The sequence below is a fragment of the Haliotis rufescens genome, unplaced genomic scaffold (genome assembly GCF_023055435.1).
Source record: "Haliotis rufescens isolate VD_foot unplaced genomic scaffold, xgHalRufe1.0.p SCAF_9, whole genome shotgun sequence".
Taxonomy (NCBI): domain Eukaryota; kingdom Metazoa; phylum Mollusca; class Gastropoda; order Lepetellida; family Haliotidae; genus Haliotis; species Haliotis rufescens.
Window position 1 is genome coordinate 7,523,949 of NW_025964383.1, and position 23,906 is coordinate 7,547,854.

At 40.5% G+C, this 23,906-nt stretch overlaps 1 protein-coding gene across 2 annotated transcripts in view; it reads left to right on the forward strand.

Annotated features, from left to right (window-relative positions):
* LOC124124061 (sodium leak channel NALCN-like) overlaps positions 1-16,711 on the forward strand; it is a 120,898-nt gene extending 104,187 nt beyond the window's left edge. The window contains exons 36-42 of one of the 2 annotated variants that reach the window (XM_048391494.1): positions 1,123-1,238; positions 1,391-1,548; positions 5,022-5,172; positions 5,533-5,721; positions 6,128-6,236; positions 12,384-12,590; positions 12,747-16,711. In XM_048391494.1, the coding sequence (XP_048247451.1) occupies positions 1,123-1,238; positions 1,391-1,548; positions 5,022-5,172; positions 5,533-5,721; positions 6,128-6,236; positions 12,384-12,568 (908 nt within the window). In that variant the 3' untranslated portion in view covers positions 12,569-12,590; positions 12,747-16,711. Of the gene's footprint in view, positions 1-1,122; positions 1,239-1,390; positions 1,549-5,021; positions 5,173-5,532; positions 5,722-6,127; positions 6,237-12,383 lie in introns of both variants that reach the window. The other variant, XM_048391493.1, reaches the window with a different exon arrangement.
* The last annotated feature ends 7,195 nt before the right edge of the window (positions 16,712-23,906 follow it).

Genomic DNA, 23,906 nt, shown 5'->3' on the forward strand with positions numbered 1-23,906 from the left:
TGTGTGATGTTGATGTGACTGTTGCAGCCAGAGTAGTTTGTTGTCTGACTGATGGTGTGTGATGTTGATGTGACTGTTGCAACCAGAGTAGTTTGTTGTCTGACTGATGGTGTGTGATGTTGATGTGACTGTTGCAACCAGAGTAGTTTGTTGTCTGACTGATGATGTGTGATGTTGATGTGACTGTTGCAGCCAAGGTAGTTTGTTGTCTGACTGATTGTGTGTGATGTTGATGTGACTGTTGCAGCCAAGGTAGTTTGTTGTCTGACTGATGATGTGTGATGTTGATGTGACTGTTGCAGCCAGAGTAGTTTGTTGTCTGACTGATGGTGTGTGATGTTGATGTGACTGTTGCAGCCAGAGTAGTTTGTTGTCTGACTGATGGTGTGTGATGTTGATGTGACTGTTGCAGCCAGAGTAGTTTGTTGTCTGACTGATGGTGTGTGATGTTGACGTGACTGTTGCAACCAGAGTAGTTTGTTGTCTGACTGATGGTGTGTGATGTTGATGTGACTGTTGCAGCCAGAGTAGTTTGTTGTCTGACTGATGGTGTGTGATGTTGATGTGAGTGTTGCAACCAGAGTAGTTTGTTGTCTGACTAATGGTGTGTGATGTTGATGTGAGTGTTGCAACCAGAGTAGTTTGTTGTCTGACTGATGGTGTGTGATGTTGATGTGACTGTTGCAACCAGAGTAGTTTGTTGTCTGACTGATGGTGTGTGATGTTGATGTGACTGTTGCAACCAGAGTAGTTTGTTGTCTGACTGATGGTGTGTGATGTTGATCTGACTGTTGCAACCAGAGTAGTTTGTTGTCTGACTGATGGTGTGTGATGTTGATGTGACTGTTGCAGCCAAGGTAGTTTGTTGTCTGACTGATGGTGTGGGATGTTGATGTGACTGTTGCAACTGGAGTAGTTTTTAGTCTGACTGATGGTGTGTGATGTTGATGTGACTGTTGCAACCAGAGTAGTTTGTTGTCTAACTGATGGTGTGTGATGTTGATGTGACTGTTACAACCGGAGTAGTTATTTGTTTGACTGATGATGGTGTGTGATGTTGATGTGACTGTTGCAGCCAAGGTAGTTTGTTGTCTAACTGATGGTATGTTTTGTTGGATTCAGCCATCATCATGGAGAACTTCTCTCTGTTCTACTCTAATGAGGAGGATGCTCTGCTCAGCTACAATGACATTCGGCAGTTCCAGAACACATGGAACTATGTAGACATCAATAGAAAGGTATGCAGACATCCTCACATTGACAACAGTCAGAAGTAAATATACACTTTAAAATAAGCAGGTTTTTCTTTTCTTCTGTTGTGCTTTTGGTTTCATTATGCTGAACTATAATATTTAAGAATTGTTAGTGATGTACTACACTGTGTCGACAGGGTGTGATCCCGGCTCGGCGGGTGAAGTACTTGCTCCGCCTGCTGCGAGGCCGTCTTGAGGTAGATCTGGAGAAGGACCGCTTGTTGTTCAAACACATGTGCTACGAGATCGAGAAGTTGCACCAGGGCGGCGACGTTACATTCCATGATGTCCTCAGGTATGTCAACCCTCATGTCTCACTCTCTCATGCTCCATATGTCAACCCTCGTGTCTCACTCTCTCATGCTCCATACGTCAACCCTCGCGTCTCACTCTCTCATGCTCCATATGTCACCCCCCGCGTCTCACTCTCTCATGCTCCATATGTCAACCCTCGCGTCTCACTCTCTCACGCTCCATATGTCAACCCCCGCGTCTCACTCTCTCATGCTCTATATGTCACCCCCCGCGTCTCACTCTCTCATGCTCCATACGTCAACCCTCGTGTCTCACTCTCTCATGCTCCATACGTCAACCCTCGCGTCTCACTCTCTCATGCTCCATACGTCAACCCTCGCGTCTCACTCTCTCATGCTCCATATGTCACCCCCCGCGTCTCACTCTCTCATGCTCCATATGTCAACCCTCGCGTCTCACTCTCTCATGCTCCATATGTCAACCCCCGCGTCTCACTCTCTCACGCTCCATATGTCACCCCCCGCGTCTCACTCTCTCATGCTCCATATGTCAACCCCCGCGTCTCACTCTCTCATGCTCCATATGTCAACCCCCGCGTCTCACTCTCTCATGCTCCATATGTCAACCCTCGCGTCTCACTCTCTCACGCTCCATATGTCAACCCCCGCGTCTCACTCTCTCATGCTCCATATGTCAACCCCCGCGTCTCACTCTCTCATGCTCCATATGTCAACCCTCGCGTCTCACTCTCTCATGCTCCATGTGTCAACCCTCGCGTCTCACTCTCTCATGCTCCATATGTCAACCCTCGCATCTCACTCTCTCATGCTCATGCTCATGCTCCATACGTCAACCCTCGCATCTTACCCTCTCATGCTCCATGTGTCAACCCTTGCGTCTTACTCTGTCATGCTCATGCTCATGCTCCATACGTCAACCCTCGCATCTTACCCTCTCATGCTCCATACGTCAACCCTTGCGTCTTACTCTGTCATGCTCCATGTGTCAACTCTCGCGTCTTACTCTGTCTTGCTCTTGCTCCATACGTCAACCCTCGTGTCTCACTCCCTCATGCTCCATACATCAACCCTCACTCAGGGTAGCAGAAAGCCCATGACTTCAGTACATCTTATTTATTACTTCTTTTTTTTACAGTAAAATAACATACTTCTCACTCACTCATTCACTTTAGTAATACAAACATACTGCATATATCAAGTATGCTTAAACTATTAAAGTTTATATATCATATTGCGGTGTAGGAAAGTACATGGTCTCAAACATTAAAGTCTTAAGTACAAAACTAAAATTAAAATGAAAGCTGCTCCTCATTTTCGAAAAAGTTGATGATACAGCATCCAAGCACCATAGAATTTCTGTTGAATACCTGTCTTGAAAGGAATAACTTTTTCAATGTTGTATAGTGAAAAAGCTTCGTTTTTATAAACATGAAAATAAGGTTTTGTATTTTGGAATTTGCATCTATAAATATAGAATTTTGCAATTTGTAAAAGTAAATCAAACACTTTATCTGTTTTTATATTCTCTTTAACTCCAAAAAGTATCAATTCTGAACAAAATGTCATTTAATAAACATGAAAGCACTGGTCTATCCACACTGACACTTCATCCCCAAATCGTTTTATTACACCACATTCCCAAATCAAGTGAGTAATTGTTTCCCTTTCATTGTGACAGGAGCACAAATCATTCTGAGCATTATTGAGTACATACAGAAAAGTATTAGTGGTGAGAATTCTGTTGATAATTTTGTATTGAAACCATCACAGGTTGACATCCTGTGTTGTACTGAATATTTTATTACAAATATTGTAATTCCCACTTTTCCTGCCCTTTAGTTTTTTTAACTTCTGTAGAAACCAATAAAAAATTAAAATGCTTTGAACCCGACTTGGAACTACAAATAGTTTTTACCACACAGCGCTGGTCCTCCACAGAACCTGTTGGAACTCTTACTAAATTTAGAGCTTTAAGGTTTTGTTTAATGCTGCTGCGACACCATACAACTCCAGATAGGATGAACAAATACCATACATTTCAATAAATTCCTCATATGACAGAAACTCCTTATTGGCCTTGACCAAGTCTATAACTTTGGAGACGCCCTGGCTTGATTTTCTTATCAAGCACTATAAATGACTGAAAACAACTTTTCCAAAGCTCATGACTTATCAAAGATACGTTTCTCTTGGAAACACGTCACACCAAACTCACCAAGTTTACACAAATAAGGAAATGTAGATTTAAATAGGTGCTTCCATTTTGGATCACCTAAGGACACAAGTCTCTTTATCCATGTGGCCTTAAGGGATGTTACATATGAATAAATATTCACCATACTTAAGCCCCCTTGTTTAACAGGTTGACAACTTTAATCCTCTTTAATTTGTCTCGTTTATCACTCTAAAGAAATATAAAAAGCATAGCATTTAAGGTAACAAGAAAACCATTTGGGGGATCAGGCAGTGATAACAATAGATAATTGAGTTTTGAAATCATCAAGGATTTAATGATTGCCACCCTACCAATTGGTGTAACTATCCATTTCATCCACCTATTCATAATCAGTTTTAACTCAAATAATTTAAGTTCAACCGATTTATGCAAAATTTGACTCCAAGAATTCTAAACTCTTCTGGATTCCAACTAATAGGCAAATAATCTTTGAACTTTTCTTTTCAACCTCTCTTGGGGCCAAGCCAGATAACTTGAGTTTTATTATAGTTAATCTTAAGACCAGATATTTTGGCAAAACAATCAAGGGAGTTAATACATGATACAAAGGAGGACTGACTACCGTCAAGCAAAGACGTATATACATCCGTGCGTCAAGTAATAATTCCATATCGTCAGCATACTGACTAAGAAGATACTCACTACCAGGATACCTTTGACATCTGTTAGAGCGGATCATATTGGCTAGTATTTCTGCACAGATAATAATTATATACGGTGATAATGGGTTACCCTGTCTACAACCTTGTTGGATATTAAAATAAGATAACAACTGACCATTGATGGACATACAGCTTTTTATATCATTGAAAAATACAGATATATATTTTCTTAAATTTTCACCAGATCCTCAAAAGGATAAAGATTTGTCGATAAATGACCAAGCAATGGAATCAAATGCCTTCTCAAAGTCTATAAGAAGAAGCATACCAGGAATGTTTGATTTTTCTGTACATGAGATGGCATCATAGATTAAGCGAATATTGTCACCAATGTAGCGACCTGTATATATGAAACATTCAATAGTGATATGGGCCTCCAGTTAGTTATGAAGCATTTAGGCTTGTCCCCCTTTGGAATACAGACAATAACCCTTGTTTCTGGGTAACAGAGAGTTCACCTGATTTTAAACCACAATTCAATGATCGCAATAAAAACTGTCTAACATCTTTCCAAAAGAATGTATAAAATTCAGTGGGAAAGCCATCTGAGCCTGGGCTTTGACATCCACCGTTTATGTGGGTGACTGTGTTACAGCATGCTGTCGTACCGGTCAGTGGACATTCGCAAGTCCCTGCAGCTGGAGGAGCTACTGGCACGGGAGGAACTGGAGTACACCATCGAGGAGGAGGTGGCCAAACAGACGATCCGCAACTGGCTCGACAAGTGCCTCAAGAGAATCAGAGCTGTATGTGTACTTCTTAAATGTTGTCAGGATTATGCTAGCACCAATTTATTAACAATAGTTGGTCTATATAAGCTCATTTCGAATGCATAAGGAAATTGTGCGACAGACATTCATTACCTAACCCATATAGACAGAGTGGCATTACCTAACCCATATAGACAGACATTCATTCCCTAACCCATACAGACATAAGGAAAGCTATCAATCCAACAATGTTGAATTGTGGTAAGCTATTACGACATGAAAGAAGTCACCACCTTGGTGCTCTTTCTTTATGCAAGATTTAGATCTACCAGTTATGGCTTTGTGGACAAAACAATCCTGACGAACAGACTGACAAGTTCATTTCTCTCCTTGCAGAAGGAGCATTCCAACATTATCTCCAACCTGCGAGCAACCAATGAGCCACTGTTCACTGTCACTGAACTGACATCGGGGGGAGCTGACATCAAGGAGGAGAAGGAGGAGGGACCTGTGCCTCCCCGCACCAGGAAGAAGGGGCATGTCGAGCTCCGCAATCCTGTCATACAACCACCCAGTGTTCTACAGGTAGGTACCCTGTCATACAACCACCCAGTGTTCTACAGGTAGGTACCCTGTCATACAGCCACCCAGTGTTGTACAGGTAGGTACCCTGTCATACAGCCACCCAGTGTTCTACAGGTAGGTACCCTGTCATACAGCCACCCAGTGTTGTACAGGTAGGTACCCTGTCATACAGCCACCCAGTGTTCTACAGGTAGGTACCCTGTCATACAACCAGCCACCGAGTGTTCTACAGGTAGGTAGGTACCCTGTCATACAGCCACCCAGTGTTCTGCAGGTAGGTAGGTACCCTGTCATACAGCCACCCAGTGTTCTAAGGGTTTCTGGAACTTTATACTTTTTTAGCCTTATATTCTGACCTTTGTCCTGTAAGTTTGTGTGTTTGATGAGAGGTGTTTGTGTTGTATAGGGCCAGTCAATGAGGAAGTTTCTGACCCCAACACTGAGTGACGGAGCGTCACGCCTGGCAGAGAAGGAAAGACCTAACCTCCGCAAGAGAAGCTGTAAGATCAACACAGGTAGTATGTCTTTGACAGGCATTTAGAAGTGATACACATAAGAAAGAGAATTTGTTGATGACAACTTCTTTATTATGAGGAACACAATGTTTGGGCTGAATAAATTCTTTGAGGCAGAGAACATATATATGTACCTGTAGAACAAAAAAAGTTACCGGTCAGTGTGTACCAGTCTGTGTACCAGTGGGTGTGTGCGGATCAGTGTGTGTGTACCGGTCAGTGTGTATCAGTCTGTGTGTACCGGTCAGTGTGTATCAGTCTGTGTGTACCTGTCAGTGTGTATCAGTCTGTGTGTACCAGTGGATGTGTGCAGGTCAGTGTGTGTACCAGTGGGTGTGTGCGGGTCAGTGTGTATCAGTGGGTGTGTGCGGGTGGGTGTGTATCAATGTGTATATCGATCAGTGTGTATCGATCAGTGTGTGTACCGATCAGTGTGTGTACCAATCAGTGTGTGTGTACCGGTCAGTGTGTACCAATCAGTGTGTATCAGTCTGTGTGTACTGATTAGTGTGTGTACCGATCAGTGTGTATCAGTCTGTGTGTACCGATCAGTGTGTGTTACAATCAGTGTGTATCATTGTGTGTACCGTTCAGTGTGTATCAGTCTGTGTACCGATCAGTGTGTATCAGTCTGTATGTACCGATCAGTGTGTATCAGTCTGTATGTACCGATCAGTGTGTATCAGTCTGTGTGTAGCAGTGTGTGTACCGATCAGTGTGTAGCAGTGTGTGTACCGGTCAGTGTGTATCAGTCTGTGTGTACTGGTCAGTGTGTATCAGTCTGTGTAGCAGTGGGTGTGTACAAGTCTGTGTTCAAGTCTCTGTGTACCAGTCTGTGTACCAGTGTGTGTGTGTATGTGTATGTGTTAATCAATGTGTACTTGTCAGTGTGTACTGGTCTCTGTGTACCAGTGGGTGGGTGCCGGTGTGTGTGTGTGTGTCAACTGGTCTGTGTGTATCGGTGTGTGTGTGTACCGGTGTGTGTGAACTGGTCATTGTGTATTGGTGTGTGTGCGTGTGTACCGGTCTGTGTGTACCGATGTGTGTGTGTGTACCAGTGTCTGTGAACTGGTCTGTGTGTATTGGTGTGTGTCAACCGGTCTGTATGTATTGGTGTGTGTGTGTATTGGTGTGTGTGAACTGGTCTGTGTGTACCGGTGAGTGTGTGTCAGTGTGTGTACCGATCAGTGTGTATCAGTCTGTATGTACCGATCAGTGTGTATCAGTCTGTGTGTAGCAGTGTGTGTACCGATCAGTGTGTAGCAGTGTGTGTACCGGTCAGTGTGTATCAGTCTGTGTGTACCGGTCAGTGAGTATCAGTCTGTGTAGCAGTGGGTGTGTACAAGTCTGTGTACAAGTCTCTGTGTACCAGTGTGTGTACCAGTGTGTGTGTGTGTGTGAATCAATGTGTACTGGTCAGTGTGTACTGGTCTTTGTGTACCAGTGTGTGTGTACCAGTGGGTGGGTGCCGGTGTGTGTGTGTGTGTGTGAACTGGTCTGTGTGTGTGTGTACCGGTGTGTGTGAACTGGTCATTGTGTATTGGTGGGTGTGTACCAGTCTGTGTATCGGTGTGTGTGTGTGTGTGTACCGATGTGTGTGTGTGTACCAGTGTGTGTGAACTGGTCTGTGGGTATCGATGTGTGTGTGTATTGGTGTGTGTGAACCGGTCTGTATGTACCGGTGAGTGTGTCAGTGTGTGTATCAGTCTGTGTGTACCGGTCAGTGTGTATCAGTCTGTGTAGCTGTGGGTGTGTACAAGTCTGTGTACCGGTCTCTGTGTACCAGTGTGTGTGTGTGTATGTGTGTGTGTGAATCAATGTGTACTGGTCAGTGTGTACTGGTCTCTGTGTACCAGTCTGTGTGTAAAATTTGGTGTGTACCGGTCTGTGTGTACCGTTGTGTGTGTGTGTACCTGTCAGTGTGTATCAATCAATGTGTTCCGGTCAGTGTGTGTGTGTGTACCTGTGGGTGTGTACCGGTAGATGTGTATCGGTCTGTGTGTACCTGTCAGACATCCATATACAGACATCCATATACAGTAGCCAGCAAGTTCGGGTATAAGGCTCAAGTATATAGCTCTAGTTTTATTGTAATGTTCAGGTATAATGTTTAGGTATAATGGTCAAGCATAATGTTTAAGTATAAAGTTCAAATGTAATGTTGAGGTATAATGTTCAAGTATAATGCTCAGGTATAAAGTTCAGGTATAATGTTCAGGTATGAAGTTCAAGTATAATGTTCAGGTATAATGTTCAGTTATAAAGTTCAGGTGTAATGTTCAGGTGTAATGTTCAGGTATAATGATCAAGTATAATGTTCAGGTGTAATGTTCAGGTATAATGTTCAGGTGTAATGTTCAAGTAAAAAGTTCAAGTATAATGTTCACATATAATATTCAGGTATAATGTTCAGGTATAAAGTTCAGGTATAATGTTCAAGTATAATGTGCAGGTATAATGTTCAGGTATAAAGTTCAAGTATAATGTTCAGATATAATGTTCAAGTATAATGTTCAGGTGTAATGTTCAGGTATAATGTTCAGGTGTAATGTTCAGGTATAAAGTTCAAGTATAATGTTCAGATATAATGTTCAGTTATAAAGTTCAGGTATGAAGTTCAAGTATAATGTTCAGGTATAATGTTCAGGTATGAAGTTCAAGTATAATGTTCACGTATAATGTTCACGTATAATGCTCAGCTATAATGTTCAGGTATGAAGTTCAAGTATAAAGTTCAAGTATAATGTTCAGGTATAATGTTCAGGTGTAATGTTCAGGTGTAATGTTTAGGTATAAAGTTCAAGTATAATGTTCAGATATAATGTTCAGTTATAATGTTCAGGTAGAATGTTCAGGTATAAAGTTCAAGTATAATGTTCAGATATAATGTTCAGTTATAAAGTTCAGGTATGAAGTTCAAGTATAATGTTCAGGTATAATGTTCAGGTATGAAGTTCAAGTATAATGTTCACGTATAATGTTCACGTATAATGCTCAGCTATAATGTTCAGGTATGAAGTTCAAGTATAATGTTCAGGTATAAAGTTCAGGTATAATGTGCAGGTATAAAGTTCAAGGATAATGTGCAGGTATAATGTTCAAGTATAATGTTCAGATATAATGTTTAGATATAATGTTCAATTATAATGTTCAGATATAATGTTCAGTTATAAAGTTCAAGTATGATGTTCAAGTATAATGTTCAGGTATGAAGTTCAAGTATAATGTTCACGTATAATGCTCAGGTATAATGTTCAGGTATGAAGTTCAAGTATAAAGTTCAAGTAAAATGTTCAGATATAATGTTCAGGTATAATGTTCAAGTATAATGTTTAGATATAATGTTTAGATATAATGTTCAATTATAATGTTCAGATATAATGTTCAGTTATAAAGTTCAAGTATGATGTTCAAGTATAATGTTCAGGTATGAAGTTCAAGTATAATGTTCACGTATAATGCTCAGGTATAATGTTCAGGTATGAAGTTCAAGTATAAAGTTCAAGTAAAATGTTCAGATATAATGTTCAGGTATAATGTTCAGGTATAATGTTCAGGTGTAATGTTCAAGTATAAAGTTCAAGTATAATGTTCAGATATAATGTTCAGTTATAAAGTTCAGGTATGAAGTTTAAGTATAATGTTCAGGTATAATGTTCAGGTATGAAGTTCAAGAATAATGTGCAGGTATAATGTTCAGGTATCATGTTAAGGTGTAATGTTCAAGTATAATGTTCAAGTATAATGTTCAGGTATAATGTTCAAGTATAATGTTTAGATATAATGTTTAGATATAATGTTCAATTATAATGTTCAGATATAATGATCAGTTATAAAGTTCAGGTATGAAGTTCAAGTATAATGTTCAGGTATAAAGTTCAAGAATAATGTGCAGGTATAATGTTCAGGTATCATGTTAAGGTGTAATGTTCAAGTATAATGTTCAAGTATAATGTTCAGGTATAATGTTCAAGTATAATGTTTAGATATAATGTTTAGATATAATGTTCAATTATAATGTTCAGATATAATGTTCAGTTATAAAGTTCAGGTATGAAGTTCAAGTATGATGTTCAGGTATAATGTTCAGGTATGAAGTTCAAGTATAATGTTCAAGTATAATGCTCAGGTATAATGTTCAGGTGTAATGTTCAAGTATAATGTTCACGTATAATGTTCAGGTATAATGTTCAAGTATAATGTTTAGATATAATGTTTAGATATAATGTTCAATTATAATGTTCAGATATAATGTTCAGTTATAAAGTTCAGGTATGAAGTTCAAGTATAATGTTCAGGTATAATGTTCAGGTATGAAGTTCAAGTATAATGTTCACCTATAAAGCTCAGGTATAATGTTCAGGTATGAAGTTCAAGTATAATGTTCACGTATAATGCTCAGGTATAATGTTCAGGTATGAAGTTGAAGTATGAAGTTCAAGTATAATGTTCAATTATAATGTTCAAGTATAATGTGCAGGTGTAATGTTCAGGTATAAAGTTCAGATATAATGTTCAGGTATAATGTTCAGGTATGAAGTTCAAGTATAATGTTCAGGTATAATGTTCACGTATAATGCTCAGGTATAATGTTCAGGTATGAAGTTCAAGTATAAAGTTCAGCTATTTTTTCAGCTATAAAGTTCAGGTATAATGTTCAGGTATAAAGTTCAAGAATAATGTTCAGTTATAAAGTTCAGGTATCATGTTAAGGTATAATATTCAAGTATAATGTTCAAGTATAATGTTTAGATATAATGTTCAATTATAATGTTCAGATATAATGTTCAGTTATAAAGTTCAGGTATGAAGTTCACGTATAATGTTCAGGTATGAAGTTCAAGTATAATGTTCACGTATAATGTTCATGTATAATGTTCAGGTATGAAGTTCAAGTATAAAGTTCAAGTATAATGTTCAAGTATAATGTTCAAGTATAATGTGCAGGTATAATGTTCAGGTGTAATGTTCAGGTATAAAGTTCAAGTATAATGTTCACGTATAAAGTTCAGGTATAATGTTCAGGTATGAAGTTCAAGTATAATGTTCAGGTATAATGTTCAGGTGTAATGTTTAGGTGTAATGTTCAGGTATGAAGTTCAGATGTAATGTTCAGGTATAAAGTTCAAGAATAATGTTCAGTTATAAAGTTCAGGTATAATGTTAAGGTGTAATGTTCAAGTATAATGTTCAAGTATAATGTTCAGGTATAATGTTCAAGTATAATGTTTAGATATAATGTTCAATTATAATGTTCAGGTATAATGTTCAAGTATAATGTTCAGGTATAAAGTTCAAGTATAAAGTTCAGGTATAATGTTCAGGTATAAAGTTCAAGTATAATGTTCAGGTATAATGTTCAAGTATAATGTGCAGGTATAATGTTCAATTATAATGTTCAGGTATGAAGTTCAGATGTAATGTTCAGGTATAAAGTTCAAGAATAATGTTCAGTTATAAAGTTCAGGTATAATGTTAAGGTGTAATGATCAAGTATAATGTTCAAGTATAATGTTCAGGTATAATGTTCAAGTATAATGTTCAGGTAAAAAGTTCAAGTATAAAGTTCAGGTCTAATGTTCAGGTATAAAGTTCAAGTATAATGTTCAGGTATAAAGTTCAAGTATAATGTTCAGGTATAATGTTCAAGTATAATGTGCAGGTATAATGTTCAATTATAATGTTCAGGTATGAAGTTCAGATGTAATGTTCAGGTATAATTTTTAGGTATAATGTTGTCCAAGTATAATGTTCAGTTATAATGTTCAAGTATAATGTTTAGGTATAATGTTTAGGTACAATGTTCAGGTATAATGTTTAGGTATAATGTTCAGGTATAATGTTTTAGGTATACTTTTCAAGTATAATGTTTAGGTGTAATGTTCAAGTAGAATGTTTAGGTATAATGTTTAGGTGTAATGTTCAGGCGTAATGTTCAGGTATAATGTTTAGGTGTAATGTTCAAGTATGAAGCTATTGCGAGCAGAGATGGAAACCATCATGATTTTGAGTGTTTCGGATCATTACAATATGTTCAACCAAATTCTGCCAAAACATTTAAGTGAAACTTAGATTGAGTTTTATAAGGCATTGTGCTTGGAAAAGCTTGGTGTGTGTTTGTGACGTTCTCCATGTTGTCTGCTGCAGGTGGCAAGCCCCTCCCTCTGGTGTCAGAGGGCAGGACCGAGGACGACCTGACCACACCCACCATGGAGCACCCAATCGACTCAGCACTGGTGGGGAAGTATGTGTCACTTGACATCAACTCTTGGTGGAAGGAGCTGAACTGTCTCGATATATCAGAAGATGGCAATAGGACCATACTGTACTAGTCACCAGTACATCACTGTAGAGTTGTGTGGCAATTGGACCATACTGTGCTAGTCACCAGTACATCACTGCAGAGTTGTGTGGCAATTGGACCATACTGTACTAGTCACCAGTACATCACTGTAGAGTTGTGTGGCAATTGGACCATACTGTACTAGTCACCAGTACATCACTATAGAGTTGTGTGGCAATTGGACCATACTGTGCTAGTCACCAGTACATCACTGCAGAGTTGTGTGGCAATTGGACCATACTGTACTAGTCACCAGTACATCACTGTAGAGTTGTGTGGCAATTGGACCATACTGTACTAGTCACCAGTACATCACTATAGAGTTGTGTGGCAATTGGACCATACTGTGCTAGTCACCAGTACATCACTGCAGAGTTGTGTGGCAATTGGACCATACTGTGCTAGTCACCAGTACATCACTGCAGAGTTGTGTGGCAATACAACCATATCGACTAGTCACCTGTAAATCACTACAGCGCTGTATGGACGTGGTCAGTCCCTGCAATCTTGTACAGGAATTGGCATAGACTATGCCAACTCGGATGTAAGGGAACAGGTCATTTTATGCCTTCCACTGGGAACAGGGCCAGAGTAGAGCCAGTTTTCCAGATCTGTATTCGCCTACTGTGTAGGTAGGTGGACGTTCAAGTCAAGGGGTACACGCAAGCTGATGATTGTCTCCATTTTCATGATCTTTTGAAGAAACAAAACCAGGATGTGATTTGATGCTGATGACGTGAGAGAACTGGATCAGCATCAGCTGTGCCCAGTGTGTAACAGGGAGTGTAACAGTGAGTGTAACAGGAAGAGTAACAGGGGAGTGTAACAGGGAGTGTAACAAGGAGTGCAACAGGAAGTGTAACAGGAAGTGTAACAGGGGAGTGTAACAGGAAGTGTAACAGGGGAGTGTAACAGGGGAGTGCAACAGGGAGTGTAACAAGGAGTGCAACAGGAAGTGTAACAGGGAGTGTAACAGGGGAGTGTAACAGGGGAGTGCAACAGGGAGTGTAACAGGGAGTGTAACAGGGGAGTGCAACAGGAAGTGTAACAGGGGAGTGTAACAGGGGAGTGCAACAGGGAGTGTAACAGGGGAGTGCAACAGGGAGTGTAACAGGGGAGTGTAACAGGGAGTGTAACAGGGGAGTGCAACAGAGAGTGTAACAGGGGAGTGCAACAGGGAGTGTAACAGGGAGTGCAACAGGAAGTGTAACAGGGGAGTGTAACAGGAAGTGTAACAGGGGAGTGTAACAGGGGAGTGCAACAGGGAGTGTAACAAGGAGTGCAACAGGAATTGTAACAGGGGAGTGCAACAGGGAGCTTAACAAGGAGTGCAACAGGAAGTGTAACAGGGGAGTGCAACAGGGAGCGTAACAGGAAGTGTAACAGGGGAGTGTAACAAGGAGTGCAACAGGAAGAGTAACAGGGAAGTGTAACAGGGGAGGGCAACAGGAAGTGTAACAGGGGAGTGTAACAAGGAGTGAAACAGGAAGTGTAACAGGGGAGTGTAACAGGAAGTGTAACAGGGGAGTGTAACAGGAAGTGTAACAGGGAAGTGTAACAGGGGAGTGTAACAGGAAGTGTAACAGGGGAGTGTAACAGGGGAGTGCAACAGGGAGTGTAACAGGGAGTGCAACAGGAAGTGTAACAGGGAGTGTAACAAGGAGTGCAACAGGGGAGCGTAACGGGAGTGCAACAGGGAGTGTAACAGGAAGTGTAACAGGGAGTGTAACAAGGAGTGCAACAGGGGAGTGTAACGGGAGTGCAACAGGGAGTGTAACAGGGAGTGCAACAGGGAGTGCAACAGGAAGTGTAACAGGGGAGTGTAACAGGGGAGTGCAACAGGGAGCGTAACAGGGAGTGCAACAGGAAGTGTAACAGGGAGTGCAACAGGGAGTGCAACAGGAAGTGTAACAGGGGAGTGTAACAGGAAGTGTAACAGGGGAGTGTAACAGGGGAGTGCAACAGGGAGTGTAACAGGGAGCGCAACAGGAAGTGTAACAGGAAGTGTATCAGGGAGAGTAACAGGGGAGTGCAACAGGGAGTGCAACAGGAGGTGTAACAGGGGAGTGCAACAGGGAGAGTAACAGGGGAGTGCAACAGGGAGTGCAACAGGAGGTGTAACAGGGGAGTGCAACAGGAAGTGTAACAGGGAGAGTAACAGGGGAGTGTAACAGGGAGTGCAACAGGGGCACATGCAGGGGTCTGGTGGAGACTTCCCACAACACTGCTACATGCATCAGAAAGGGACCTGCAGTACTATGGCATGTGTCCAGTCTGACAAGTACTCAGCATGATGTCAGTATTAGTGTTTGGGTTGGTTTGAATTCTCCACGGAGAGTCATCCTGGCTGCCAAACAATGTCACTGGTTGATTGGCCAGAGAAGAGGAGAAATAGTTGATAATTTGAGTGTTAGGACACAGTTTCAAGCCACAATTATTGATACAGAAATGAACAAAATTTGGAGTATGTCAAACGTGGGTCGTGAAGTGCCAGCAAGATGGACTTGCTCACTGGTACAGCTGTGTCCTGATCACTTCCATGCAAGGTTGACTTGCTCACTGGTACAGCTGTGTCCTGATCACTTCCATGCAACGTGGACTTGCTCACTGGTACAGCTGTGTCCTGATCACTTCCATGCAACGTGGACTTGCTCACTGGTACAGCTGTGTCCTGATCACTTCCATGCAACGTGGACTTGCTCACTGGTACAGCTGTGTCCTGATCACTTCCAGGCAACGTGGGCTTATTCACTGATATATCTGTGTTGCAGATGAGGTGTCTGTAGAACAATTATAATGTCTGTATATATTGATATATTTATTATGGTACCTGACAGCTTGTGGGTACATTATGATTTGTTATTTTATACTGGCCTGAAACCATTGTTATTTATTAACAATGCTTTATTGATATTGTATTTATTAGTTACTACTGTAGTTCATTGTAATTTGCTCATTGACTTTTTATTTTATTTAGTAAAACAAATATGCTCATTTTGCCAAAAATATACACTTTAAGGGAGGTGCAATATTGTTAGTCCTTTGGTCATGCCTACTACTTTTGGAGGAAGAGAATATATGGTATATGAGAATGTTGAGTTCTGTGAAATAGTCAGCTGTTCACTGTGTCAGTTGCATGTTGTGTATATCTGTATATAGGTGAGAGAGATTCAGGATGTCAGATGTCATTTATACGCTGGGTTATATATTTATATATAGACCAGCAAATATCTATTTTGAACATAAAACCAACCTTTGAATTACATATGTTCCAATCAAGGCTAAAGTATAGCACAACAGCTGCACTTATGGCTTTGTTATAGGATGTCATTACACAACAGCTGCAATTGTGGCTCTGTAATATAGGATGTCATCACACAACAGCTGCACTTGTGGCTCTGTTATAGGATGTCATCACACAACAGCTGCAATTGTGGCTCTGTAATATAGGATGTCATCACACAACAGCTGCAATTGTGGCTCTGTAATATAGGATGTCATCACACAACAGCTGCAATTGTGGTTCTGTTATAGGATGTCATCACACAACAGCTGCACTTGTGGCTCTGTAATATAGGATGTCATCACACAACAGCTGCAATTGTGGTTCTGTTATAGGATGTCATCACACAACAGCTGCACTTGTGGCGCTGTTCTAGGATGAGATCACAAAACAGCGGCACTTGTGGCGCTGTTCGTGGATGAGATCACAAAACAGCTGCACTTGTGGGTCGGGTTATAGGATGTCATTACTATTTCAACTCAGATCTGTTAACCCTTAAATTCACAAGTGTTCAATAGAATTAAAATCTTAAGAAGTGTGTAAAAGTATATTGTATGTCTCAAATGTGTGGAACACAGGAGCTTGTTATCATTGGGTGTTTGAACTGTGACTAAGCAGATGGTGGGAGTTCTCTTGCCTTCATGTCACAAATAGCAAATGAACAGCACAAAACCATGTGAACAGACCAAGCTCAGATGACCATTGTAGGTTATAGGTAGATTTACATTGGAAGAGAAAGTAGTGTGTATTCCTGAGTATTGAGTGAATTGTGTTCAAAGTCATGATGGACGTACATGTTCATGCTGTCATGAATTTTGTTGTGTTTGAATAAAACAATGAAGACCATTGTTAATGTTTAATTTGTAGTTAAGAAGACTGATGACAATGATTGATGTTTGGGAACATGAGTACTGTTGTGTGTTTATTTATCTGGTGCTCAGGTGACTTGGCTGATTGTTGTCCTGTGTATTCTGACGCAACAGAATGAATGATGTTGATCATAAAAACAAACACTTTTTTCTGGCTCAAACGCAATTATTTACAGGCTGCCATAGTGTCGTATAGCTGGAATATTGAAACTTATACTGGATCATTCAAATATCGTAATCTGAATTCATTTATGAATGATGCCTGCACAACCTGATTTGTTATTGGTGCATGATAGAGAATCTCACCCTTTTAATGTCAACTATATCAATATGCTGTAACCGATAAAAGATCAAAACTCCCAAGGTTTGATGTGGAGTTTTATATTTTTATCGACGAGTGGTGTCGGTATAATTATGGCCTCTGTTTTATCCAAAGGATATTGCACAATTTGGACGCCATGCTTGGAATATTGAGGGTTTCCAGGCCAATGAAAACAGGTATTGATTTCATGTTAAGTCTGTAGTTGTTTTACTATATCAGGGCAGACTCAACGTATCAAAGCATATGTTGTCTACCATTGGGAGATTTAAAAAAACGGTTTTAGGGAATACCACTTCCCGGGGTTATGTGTTGATTTCTAACCTGAAACGCGAAGATTAACCTAGAAATCGGTACCGACAGATCCAAGTTGTGAAATCAGTAAATGACCGCGCAAAATCAACGAACAATAACCACTATTGAAATACACAGGATGAGGTTTACAATCATAGAAGCCAATACCATGGGTCAAATATGTGGCAGAAGCAATAAATAACAGGCCCTATTACAGAAGTCAGTGAGGTTACGAATGTCGAGAATCTTTCACAGTTAAATATTTTTTTAATTTGAAGTATACACGATATACGGCTTTTCCATTGGACGAGAGGTCGGTCACATGACCACAAAATTGACGTTCATAAGTCACTCTCCTACCCAGAGTTCCATGCGGCCGGCAGCCAGCTAGCATAGTGTTATGCTAAGCTGGTTCCCGGCTCCCTATGCGCGTCGTCAACTTGCGCCAAATCTCTCCCGTCACGTTTATCGTGTCGGCCATTTTTGTACTTGATGTAAATGTATTACGACGCGCTGTCATTGTGACTGACTTACTGAGGTAGTTCTTTACAGACCTTCACCTCTCTTTTTGAGGAACTATTTTACTCCGCGATATAGCTGGTTGTTGTATGGCTGTCAGTGTAAACATATCACACGTACTAAATAAAATTGTGTTTAGATCTTGGCCTACATCCTTGAGGTAAGAAATTGTGATTATAAATTATAAGATTTGAAGAGTGAGGGCCAAACTGTATGAACGTCGGAGCTTCATACTCCAATGAACTCACACAAAGTGAAGGTCGATTCTATAAATTCTTTAATGAGGCATGTGCTCGCCCTTGTCTCGCTCTCATATAGGTATAGCCAGCCTTTAAGAAACTGCTACCTCAAAGCGTTTGAACAATGTAGTCAGTCACGGAAATAAACAACTGTAAACAAGCATGTAAATGAAATTGCTGCCGATATCCTGGGAGGGTAGTCAGCGAAGGTATCAAACGCTGGTATAATTATAAGAGTTTAGACTATAAACACCCAAGGGAGGCCACTCTACTCCACTGAAAGTTAAATCGGGTGCAATCAAAACTGACATGAATGTGGTCCGACCAGCAAGTTTTCATGTCAAAATGGACCAGTGACAATACGACAAACTCTATATTGCTGTTGTAATTGCTATGTTAGCATTGTCTTATTTAACCAAATATGCTCAAGAATACTTTTAACTTCTTCGTCTTCCTCTAACTGAAACCCCCGTGGTGATTCCGAGTGAGAATTGGTCCCCAGACTTAGAAGCGATCAAATGGATCGGATGGTCAGGCTCAGTGACTTGGTCGATTACGTGTCACCGTACTGTACTACACCGACGGGTTGGGTCGTTATTTACATCTAGAATATTGCTGAGTGCGGCGTTAAAGGGGCACTGATCTAACGCAATTCCCCGGGACTGGTTGTTGCCTTTGTTATTGTTTTTTCCCAGTGAGTACCCGGATGTATAGCAGAAATCTAGACTAGTTCGCGACCTCTGCTGCGCCATTCGTAAGCGCATTAGTCACTTTTAGTGACTTTTGGTAGTAATAAGGGCGTATGGTCACATTGATCAACAAAATGAAATACAGTTTTCGAGATAATAAGGAAATGTAGGTATCTCTGTGGGTAGCATCGGTAATGGTGACGAAGTTTTGATAAGTCACTTGCTTGGTAATTTTGCGATTTTCGTCTACACTATTTTGACTTGCAACACAAAGTAAATATTTCACCTTAGCATTACTTTTTTATAGTGTGTATATTATTTTACTGTCAAAATGTGTAACATATTTATTAAACGTCTAAATATTCAGTCATTTTACAAATTGACTGAAAAATATTTCAATCTCTATTATTATGATAACGAATTCCAAACATTTTGATGTTTAATGTCATCACCAAGAGACTGAAAATGTTACGTTGAAAAGTACATTTCTATGTTGTTTGGCTTCTAATCCTACATAATAATCTGTTGTGATGTTTGTAGGCCCTTTTGATAGTCTTAATCAATCTGGACAGATGTTTTCGTCAAAATGACTGAAATATTTACACATTTTATAAATTGCCTGAAAGAATCACATTTTACAAATTGACGGTAATATATACACGCTTACAAAGGAAAAGACCTGTGAAAACAACGTCTATCGCGCATTGAAGAATTTCCCAACCAAGACGTAGAGAAACAAGAACGAATTATCGGTTCAAATGAAGGAAAACAAAATGCAAATACCATAATTACAACCTACCAAATTTATGTGTATAAATTTTAGGCAGCTTCCTTGTTCGAGGAATGTATCCGTGAATATCCACACAAAGGAACAATATCCCACTCGTCTGCAGCTGTACAAAGAAACTTATTCGATGTCACGTGTCTCTGTAACAATCAAATATTTTAAAAGATATATATCGTTTCGGGATATTATAACCCGTGTTCGTTTCTCAACTGATCACTTGGATTGTTTCAGGTGTTTCACATAGGTGTCAAGTCTCAAGGGTCGGCTGAGAAAGCCCACGTGACGACTATTTTCATAACGTCCACGGTTCCTAAAAAATCCATTGAGTGATAGATAACAATGATCAATCAATCAACGTATTATCAGTTAACCCTTTGAACAAAGTATGTTGTTTTTACATCGGCACTTCACGCCATGATATGAGTGTATTCCCTTTGGTTTAGTAAACCTAGACATGTAAACACTCACTTTTGACATATCCACTGTGCAAGATAACAGTGATTAATCAATCAATGTATTTTCTGTTAATCCTTTGATGACTAGGAACGATCCGTTGATTTACAAAAAAAAGTAAATCAACTGATCATTCATCTCTTGCTGGGCTGCCACGTGCATATTACATAACACACATTTCACCTCACTTCAAACCTGGATTTAGATTGAATAATTACCCCAGACACAATAAATGCCATATGGGAACCTTTGTCAGGTAATCTAAGTGGTGCTACCACTAATTGTACCTGTAATAAATTCATTAACTGAGCATCAAGTGAATGACGACAAATACACAAGTGTAGGGTTATACGAGAAAACGTGGATGACAACAAGGGAGTAGTAATCGTATTATCGACGTAATCCGAAATCCGAAAATGCTTTCACTGCATGGATACTTCTTTTAGTATTAAACTATAACCATCTGGGGTATTTCCAAATGACGACATCCGATGAGCTCCGCCGTTCTTTTTGTCTGTTTGTTTAGGCTGAAGAAATTAATTAACATGCGCCCTTTGTCAAAATCTTTATAGATCACAGTTAACCAATCAGTGTTTATGCCAAAATGCGTAAAACAAATATTGCCTCCAGCCTCCAAGTTTATTTAGCTGTCCTTGCAGACGGTAGCCCAGTCTCTGGTCACGCTCAGTTGCGTTGCGTATCATCCGGGTACTCAGGGGGAAAAAAACAATAACAAAGGCAACAACCAGTCCGGGGAATTGCGTTAGATCAGTGCCCCTTTAAATAAAAGTCAAACAAACAATCATGACTGACTGTCTACTTGCAGGGATGTGAAATCTCCGCGGAAACGCGGAAAATCGCGTTTTTTAAAACAGTAGTCCTCGGAAAAAATCATCTTCCGCGTAAAAATTTAATAATATTTTTAAAAAAAACACTCCGAAAAATATGATCGAAAACCGGACAATTGGCGCGGATTATCCTGTTTTCGATCAGAGCTTTCACCAGCATAGGTTTTCGGACATCATACGTTTTCTGTCACGAATACTTGCACTATAACGTGGGGTGTGGCGTCACACATAAATTGTAAATACTCAGAGTCAGCTGATGGCTTGTTTTTAAGATAAAGTTGTCTTTTAGCCTGTAAGTGAATGAGATGTTTTACAGTTGTTCATGTGATAAGCAAGAAAACTATGAATGTTTCTTCAGCGTCCAAAACCCCATGTCATGGGGATATATGTTGTATTAATGTCTTATGTTTGCAATGGAGTTTTGTTTTTTTCATCAAAAGGTAAGTACAAGGTAAGTTTTTTTCAATATGCTTCAACATGGGGAAAGGGTCAGACATTGCACGCTTGTGACAGTTGTCCTTGTGTCTGGGGGATGGGGGTTGAAGTTTATGGCAGTATTGCTCCCAGACCTGGCCGGTAGCCAGGTGCGCGAAAGCTATGCCCGATTTTTTAAAAGTACTGATTTAACTTCGAAATTTTACTGCATCTGCCATCTTGTTTATTTGACTTATTGAATTTTGCCATTGACTTATTACATTTCTTGGTGTGAATGTTGTCCAAACTGCACGAAATTGCTTAAAATGCAATCAAATGTTTTAAAAATTTCTGGGGGGGCATGCCCCCAGACCCCCCTAGACTTTTCCTCTTTTTTCGGGAAAACCTGCTCACATCCCTGTACTTGAGTTTTAATACTCTTTCAATATATTTTTTAATATCATAAATCAGTAGTTTTTCATAAATGAAATATGGTTAAAACATGAATTATTCATGAAGATCCGGGGTAGAATAGGTCTTCAGCAACCCGTGCTTGCCGTAAAAGGCGACCATGCTTGTACTTGCGACTAACGGGATTGGGTGGTCAGGCTCGCTGAATTGGTTGATGCATGTCATCATATCCCAATTGCGTGGATCGATGCTCATGATATCAATCACCGGACTGTCTGGTCCAGACTCGATTATTTACAGACCGCCGTCATATAGCTGGAATATTGCTGAGTGCGGCGTTAAATAACAAAAAAAAACATTATTAAGGTGATAAAAAAATTTAAAAGAGAAACACGTGCTTATATTTAGTTACATGCCCTGTTACAATCAGTGTTGGTGGGCTTCACGCGCCAAATCATTTCTGGGAACCTGTCACACAGCAAGAGATTGTAATTTCTAATGGCGTCCTGATTGTGTAATGAGAATACTTTTTAATGGCTGTAATCGTCGTAATGAATGCATGTTCAGCCTTCAGTGCATATCTGTTCTGGCACCGATTCCGTCCTCGTGGGATTAGTGACAAGGTAGCCCCATGTCAAGTAATTAAGATCAGATAAAACAAAAGTGTCTGAGAGTGTACAATAGACATTTTATTAAGCTGTATACATGTCCAGATTCACACGAAAAACAATAATAATAAAAAATGTATTCGATGGATGGTCATCGCAGGAATGTTATTTATGAAAACGATGATGATGCAGATTCAAGGTCAGAACTCGACATATTTTCTACCTGGATGTCGTCAACGCTATGAGCGAGGTCTCGGACGTCATCGTTACTGTCACATTCCGACGTCGCGGTTTGAGCGGAGAAGCGCACACATTTTTCACAGCCATCCGCGCGTGTGTCATGGGTCCCTCTTCCAGACGTGTCGTCACACATGCTGCTTGCTTGATCGCCAAGCATGTCCCGCGCGTTACTCGCAGGTACGTGGCAATCACTGTCAGATTTCAACTTATCTTCATCTGTGGAGGATGCACGACGGTCGCCATGGGATCCCAACTCAGACTTGTCTTCCGGGTGTGTGATGGAGACACGACTGTCATTCTGGTGACCACGTGTTGTCTCAAACGTGTCTGACATGGACGTGGAGTCGTCACCAGTGTGACACCGTCCTTTCCCAGGTGTCAGGTCAGCCGAGTCTAACCTATCTGTGATATGCGCTGAACAGGCATATTGGGTACTGATAACAGGACGCACAGCAGTTGGAGTGTCCATTAACTCTGTGGTGGAAGCTTCTGCTGATGAAGAGCGTCTGGTTTTCTTAGCTGTCTTCGGAGTTGACGTGAGGAAACGTGATGCAAGCTCTGGCGACGGGACACTTCCAAGATTGAGGCATGTTTCTGTGTCGTCTGCTCCCATAAGTCCACAATGGGCTACAGCTACTACCCGTCGCAGGGCTCCCCTCACCGACGTCTGTAGCCCGTCTTGTATCTGCAAATAGAGGATGAGACTAGCAACGTCCGCATCCCGCATCCACGAACTGTCTTCATCATCTTCGTCCCGTCTCCCTCTCACAATTGTCTCTGTCAAACTCTTGCCTGTGCCACATTCAATTAATGTTCTATTGTGAACCACCTCGAACAGAAGCCAGAGTGGATCCACCTCTGCTTTAGAAAAGCCAAGTTTTCCAGTGACAGCAGTGAAGGCTCTCTCTGTTGCTCCCTCCCCTAATCCCAACCATAGATCTTTTATAGAGGCTACCGGCACACCTGCCTTCTGCACCTTCCTCAGCACAACTTCAAAGAACACACAAACATAATCCAGTAACAGCTCAGACCTCTTGTCCCGTCGCATGAGAAGTTCCACTATGACTGACAGCTTCCCATCTCTCTCAATCCTAGACATGTATTCATTAGTCCACTGCTCTAGTTTGCCGGCTCGCTCTAACAGGTTGTCGTAGTGTTCTCCCAGACTCACAGCCCTCTTCTCCAAGTCGTCTAGCTTCTTGTGCAATTCATTTGTGGCATCTTGTACAAACTTGTACCCCTCTCCAGACATTTTGGCCTTAGAGATACCCTTGTATGTTTACGGTAGTTAGTTGTGACGTCATGTAGCATAATTTGACATCACAATTGTAGTGACGTCACAATTCGTGGTCTA